Source organism: Danio rerio, chromosome 7 (genome assembly GCF_049306965.1).
Source record: "Danio rerio strain Tuebingen ecotype United States chromosome 7, GRCz12tu, whole genome shotgun sequence".
In the NCBI taxonomy this organism is placed as follows: Eukaryota; Metazoa; Chordata; class Actinopteri; order Cypriniformes; family Danionidae; genus Danio; species Danio rerio.
In genome coordinates this window covers 54,531,678-54,538,691 of record NC_133182.1, presented here as the reverse complement: position 1 = coordinate 54,538,691, position 7,014 = coordinate 54,531,678, and the positions used below count along the sequence as shown (strand labels likewise).

At 35.6% G+C, this 7,014-nt stretch overlaps 1 protein-coding gene across 20 annotated transcripts in view; it reads right to left on the bottom strand.

Annotated features, from left to right (window-relative positions):
- tp53bp1 (tumor protein p53 binding protein, 1) overlaps nt 1-7,014 on the bottom strand; it is a 47,610-nt gene that overhangs the window by 738 nt on the left and 39,858 nt on the right. For all 20 annotated transcript variants that reach the window (XM_073906642.1, XM_073906648.1, XM_073906654.1 and 17 more), the window contains 3 exon segments: nt 3,547-3,641; nt 3,261-3,457; nt 135-268 (listed from right to left, as the gene is read on the bottom strand). In XM_073906642.1, coding sequence (XP_073762743.1) covers nt 135-268; nt 3,261-3,457; nt 3,547-3,641 — 426 coding nt within the window.

Genomic DNA, 7,014 nt, shown 5'->3' with positions numbered 1-7,014 from the left:
TTTTGTGTTCTACAGAAGAAACTCAAACAGGTTTGATGAAGTAGCGGCTGAGTAAATTATTTCAGAAATTAACAAACTGTTTAATTAAAGCTCTATTGATTTTGTCAAATTAACTAAGGTTTCCTGTTACATACCAGAAATGTTTTGACTTTCTTGGCGATACACTTTTTCTGCACCACCCATTGAAAGCAAAGATGTCCACAAATCCACCCGATCTTCTGCTATCAGCATCACCTTCAGAGCTTTGAAGGGATTCGAGCGAGGATGCCTGAGGAAAGAGAACATCAGAAAAACAACATTTATTCCAAGACAATTTAAGCATTTTTTTTCACAGAGGCAGCAAAAATAGCAGAACAAGTGGAGCAAAACATTGATTAATAAATCAACCTAAAATTAATTATTTTCCACACATAGTGGAAAAAAACATGTGCATAAGAAATTTCATATCTTTTAGTTTTTCCAAAAACTGCTTAAAGTTACAGACTAACTCTTCCCCCAAACACTAAAATATGAGACAACTGTTACTGTAAATACTATTGTTCTTCCTCACTATTTTGTCTTTTTTAAATGTTAAGGATTACATAAGGTTTGGACATTGAAACAAACACTGGTCAATTTTAGTGTTGCTTGTTTCATGGTTGAATTTGAGCATTGATTTCACATTTCACCAGTAAAAGCAGTGTGAAGGTTTAATTAGCAGAGCAATAGCAGTTTTGCTTAAAATATTGCAATGCACACAGCATTGTGTGACATTAGAGTTCAAATGGATGACAAATTGTTGGCGTGCGTCACTCTAATGCAGTGGTCACCAAACTTGTTCCTGGAGGGCCGGTGTCCTGCACATTTTAGCTCCAACCCTAATCAAACACACCTGATCAAGCTAATCAAGGTCTTGCTAGGTATACTTGAAACATCCAGGCAGGTGTGTTGAGGCAAGTTGGAGCTAAACCCTGCAGGGACACCGGCCCTCCAGGACCGAGATTGGTGACCCCTGCTCTAATGCATCTGTGACCAAGACAACAAGTTATTGTGATTTATCAAAAGTACCACATCCAACATAAGTAACTGTGGACGCAAGAGGAAGCTGTCTGAAAGGGATGTTCACGTACTGACCCAGATTGTATCAAAAAAAAGCTGCCAAACTCACTGCAGAACTAAATGTGCAGCTCAACTCTCCTGTTTCCACCAAAACTGTTGGTCGGAAGCTCCACAGGGACAATATACAGGGTCAGGCTTCTATAGCCCAACTTTTGGTCACTCGTGCCAATACTAAATGGTGGTTTCAGTGGTACCAGCAGTGAAAATCTTGGCCTGTGGACAATGTGAAAGATGTATTGGTCTCTGATGAGTCTACCTTAACTGTCTTTCCCACATCTGGAAGAGTAATGGTATAGAGCAGGGGTCACTAATCTCGGTCCTGGAGGGCCGGTGTCCCTGCAGGATTTAGCTCCAACTTGCCTCAACACACCAGCCTGGATGTTTCAAGTATACCAAGTAAGACCTTGATTAGCTAATTCAGGTGTGTTTGATTAGGATTGGAGCTAAAATGTGCAGGACACCGGCCCTCCAGGAACAAGTTTGGTGACCACTGGTGTAGAGGCTCCCCAAATAAAAGTGCAACCTAGACTGTTGCATGCCCAGAGTGAAGCATTGGGGTGGATCATTGATGGTTTGGGCTGCAATATTATGGCATTCCCTGGGTCCAATATTTATTACTACCTGCCTTCATTGAACATGTCATCATTACCAAACATGTTTATACTGTACGGTAAAGCCGGACGTTTTCTTTTCATGGTTCAAGTGACCAAATTCTACACAGGGATTAAAACAACTTTTCATATTGTCATGTAGCACAAGTATTTTAGCATGTTTACGAAAGCGCAACATCCGCCACGTAAGCAATATAAAATAATACTGTTGCACACGTCACGTGCACAAATCACACCATGGACATTACATTAAGATGCCTACTGGTTAAAAAAGGCCTAAATTAAAAGAAGATGGCCAAATGATAACTTTTCTACCATTAACAATAGTAAATCAACTTGTCTTAAAGAAAATAAAAAAATTAAACGAGCAAACAGAATAAATACAGGAATGGAGAAAACAGCGCTCTTTTTTTCTCCCTGGTCATTGCACCTTTTGCCATGTGCTGTGTAAACGCAGTCAATCGGATACGAGTCACCTTTAAAGATGAGGTCAGTTCATCAAAACAAATATATAAAAATCGGATACTGTCACAAAATCCGAACTGACCATCAAGATCTGCAATGTAAATACACTGTATTCTATAGGGGAAAAGCTAGTCAGCAGAGTTTGCTATTTTCAATGTATTTATTAACAATTATCTTGCAGCGTTTCCATGTTCATTACATAGAATTCAATATAAACTAATATAAAACTATTGCATACATACAATTATGGGAATAATTATGGAAATTGCATACATAAAAAAATGGAAGTAAATTCATTAAAAATTGATTTTAAAAAATGCCTAAATTGTTTTGCATGTTGTGATTTTTTTTATAAATATATATATACATATATATATATATATATATATATATATATATATATATATATATATATATATATATATATATATATATATATATATATATTAGTAAAATATTTGAATTCTAAGACTATTCCATTCATATGTTTCATCACAAAGTATTTCTTTAAAATAGTGCAAAAATCTCGTCTCATTCTCAAGAATCCAGTCTCGTCTCATGGAGTAGGCGCCTCGTCACAACTCTAATATAGATACTGCACTCCTGTGGAACTTAAATTCTTTTTGAAATATTTCTCCTTATATCCTAATTTTTAATAACTAATTACTTTTGTCTTTGCCATGATGGCAGTACATAATATTTTACTAGCTTAAATTTTGCAAGACACTATTATTTAGCTTTCAGAGGCTTAATTAAAATACTTCATTAGGTTAACTAGGCAAGCTAGGTTAATTTTAAAAGTCATTGGACAACAGTGGTTTGTTCTGTCAAATCGAAAAAAAAAATTCTTAGAGGGGCTAATAAAAATAATCTTTAAAATTGTATACATAAATGTATAATAACATAGTTTTCATTCCAAACAAAAAAAACTGTAAAATGTCTGGTAATGCAATTCAGTGAAAACTGTTATATTAGTTTTTTAGTCTTATATTAGACTCTGATGCAGAGAGAGAGAGAGTAAGTCCTAAAAATTGAATAAATTAAAAAAAAGTTTAGGAGTTGTATCCAAACAAGAGCAGCTCTCACCACTCCACGATGCGTCCCCCAGGCCCCAGGCCAGCAGGAAGCAGGTAGTTTCTGTAGTTGAGCAGCTTCTTCTCTTGGCAGCAGTCCCTCACCCACATTTGAGACACACATGGGACTCCACCTGCCACACACAGCAGGTACTTCCTGGTCCGACAGTGCTGGTCGGCAATCAGCAAGCTCTGATAGGCTGCTTTACACTGACCATGCAGAAAACACACACACACACACATCAAAACATGCACACGCAGCAGAATCTGTGTAAGGAGTGTGTTGAATACAAGTTTACCTGTTCTTCATTGAAGTCAAGCAGGATCATTCCTCCACCCGCCTCCAGCTGTGACACCGTATAGTGTTTGTTGTATGGAGCTCTCTGCACATACTCTGACGAGAGAAACTCATTTTTTAGGAAACTGTTGCATCATCACATGCAAACAAGAAATGTTCTCTTACATTAAAGGGCTTTTATTATGCTTTTTCCTTTTTTGAATGTGTTAGTCAGTGTGCAGTGTATGTTTGAGAATTAAAAAAGATCTAAACATTTACAAATTTCAAAGTCCACTCCAAAAGAAGATACTTTAGGTTTTTTTATAGGGCTTTACGGATGTTAGTAAATCTGCCCTAATCTCGCCTATAAAACAATCAAATGAAAGGTATTTTAATGCAAATTATGCAGAACATAATGCATTTTTCAAACCACCAAGCATGAAATTATGTTCTAGAAAAAAACGAAAAATGGAATAAACCCTTTAACATGAGCAAAAAAGGACCCTTTTAATATGTAATTAAAGTATTACTAAACACAAGTGTTCATGTATTTCCCCAAAATAAAAGCATATTGTTAAAACGGAAAGGTTATAATGGGTATTTCTGATATTTACAGTTGTTTTGACAACATTCGAGTTGGCACAGTATGTCACTTAGCATGAACAAAAAAAAATATGTAAAGAGGTTTAATCAAAGTCTTGAAAACCTACATGATTTACTGTAGCCGGTTACACGTGCATGTGATGTACACACTAAAGATAATGCTTTAAATCAATTCACCTTATTGACGGTCAATGGGCTATATGCACATGGACTTTTAACTTCAGCCTTAGCACTTCCAGTGAACTGTTTTTCCAGTATATAAATTGCTATGTTTAAGGTCTGTTTTCTTTAAAAATCAATGATCTTTACTGCTGATATAAAATGGGTCTCAATCCGGACATGAAGTACTGCATTAAATTCCATTGCCCCCGCAATGTCTTTAAAATATGACTGTTTATTTTACCCCAGTATTTTCGATGGAGTTTCTGCGCTTGGCGGCTGATCCTGACGGCACTAGCCCTTACAGTCTTTCATCTCATTTTACGCTTGAACAACTAAATGAATGTTTAAGTTTATTTAACTAAATGTATTTAAATTAAATTACAACATCGATGCTGGAAAAGGAACTTCTGAAATTGAAAATAGTCACATTAACCTTTCACCGAAAGTTTATCATTGGCTAAAGACACTGCATATACCCCATTAATCATAGATTTTGCTAACCTTGAAAAAAAATCGAACCAGGCATTATTTTACCATCTGGTATTGCAAGTAGGGTTAGGGTTCCACATTGAAACATAATGACCCCACTACCTTGTAGCATTTCAGAAGTGTGCTGACAAGAGCAGCACAGATTGAATGTAGCAGTATAAATGCTCACAGCGGCATTAGCTATGTGCAAGGAATTCCAATCACTCAATGTAGAAGTATAAATCAGGCTTTACACAACTGGTACATTTAAATGCAACTTTTTTTTTTTTTAACTTTTTAACCATGTACAGTATGTAATGTTCACCCGATGTTGGCAAAGGTTTCCTCCAGTTTCCACCACAGTCCAAAGACATGCGCTATAGGTGAATTGGATGAACTAAATTGGCCGTAGTGTGTGTGTGTGTGTGTGTGTGTGTGTGTGTGTGTGTGTGTGTGTGTGTGTGTGTGTGGATGGACGAGAGAATGTATGGGTGCGTAAAACATATGCTAGAATAGTTGGCAGTTCATTCCACTGTGGAGACCTTTGATAAATCAAGAACTAAGCCAAAAGAAAATAAATGAATGAAAGTATTTAATAACAGAAGAAGCAAGCTAATGATTATTAAATGACCTTTTGAGGCCTTGATATACTACAAACAAAGCCCTTTGTATTCTTTGTCAGAGGGCAAAAATAATTTTAAAAAGCCTGTTTGTAAACGGTTTGTAAAAATTCCAAAAATTCTCTGCTACTAGACCCACCTGGTTATTAATTTTGCTAACTTGTTGTTGTTGTTTTGGATGCTATTCTCCTCTCTGAACTCTGTGGAATATGAAATAATGGGGGAAAAAAACTGAAGGCGAGAGATATAGAAGGTAGAGTTGTAGAATTGTGTACCAACAGTAGAACAACAAACTGTTAAATCAAAGTTAATTTCCGACAAATTTTGCAGTAACAATTCAGTTCATTATTCATTTGGGATTGACATATATTGGGGCCATAACACATTATGAACCCCATTCTAAGCAATCTGGACCTGTTAAGTTTTATATATAATATTTAATATTTTAAAGTTTTATATATAAGTTTTGTGAACATTTAGTGGTATGACTGAAGTCTCTGCTTTCATTTAAAATAAACTTAAGTGAAGTTTTATAAACTCATTTCGAGAGGAATATGTGATAAAATTGATCGTGGCTAGTCTCTCATCTGTAATCAGTCATAGTTCAATCAGACTGGTCCAAGCCTAAAATAAATAGACTGATTTCACCCTACCTCCCTATATTCATTTTGGAAGAATCCCCCTTCCACCCCATCTCTTCCTTTTCCTCCCTAAACCAGGGAGAGCTCTCTAGAGCTACCTGATCTCAGATCCCCTTACATGCTCATCGACCAGGCGGGTGACCTAGGCTCAATTATCTCTGAGCTCAGGGTTCTCTCCCAGGACAACATGCCAAACCTGCAATTGTTATAAAGCAATATTTAAGTGTGAACTTAAGAAAGTGATGCCAATTTTCATTTCGAGGTGAACTTTGCTTTTGTGTCAATGAACACAGTGTACGAAATTGCATACTGTTATACTATATAGTACATTAAAAACAGTAAGCAAGCCAAATTCATAGTATCTGAGAAACAGTATGCGAGAAGTGCCCAGATGAGTGAGATAATTCAATGAGTAGAAGTGAGGCGACGCAACGGTTGCAGGTTATGCGATCATGAAAAATTGGAGCATGTAGTACATTCGAGTTTTCATTCATACTACTTACAATCAAGATTATTCAAATTGAGTATCAGTTTAAGTCAAAATTATTCGCCCTCCTGTGATTTTTTTTTTTTTACCAAATGATGTTTAACAGAGCAAGGAAATTTTCACAGTATTACCTAAAATATTCTTTCTTCTTATTTGTTTTATTTTGGATAAAGTAAAAGCAGGTTTAAATATTTTTAAACCTATTTTAAGGTCAATATTATTAGCCCCATTAAGCAATTATTTTTTTTTGATTGTATGCAGAACAATCTACTGTTATACAATGACTTGCCTAATTACCCTAATTAAGCCTTTGAATCACACTTTTAATCTAAATACTAATATCTTGAAATTATCTAGTTAAATATTATGTTCTGTCATCAGGGCAAATATCAAAGAAATCAGTTATTAAAAATGAGTTATTAAATTATTATGTTTAGAAATGGGTTGAAAAAAAACTTGCATGTATTTGACTATTAAAGCGCTCATATTAAGATGACTTTAGATGTGTG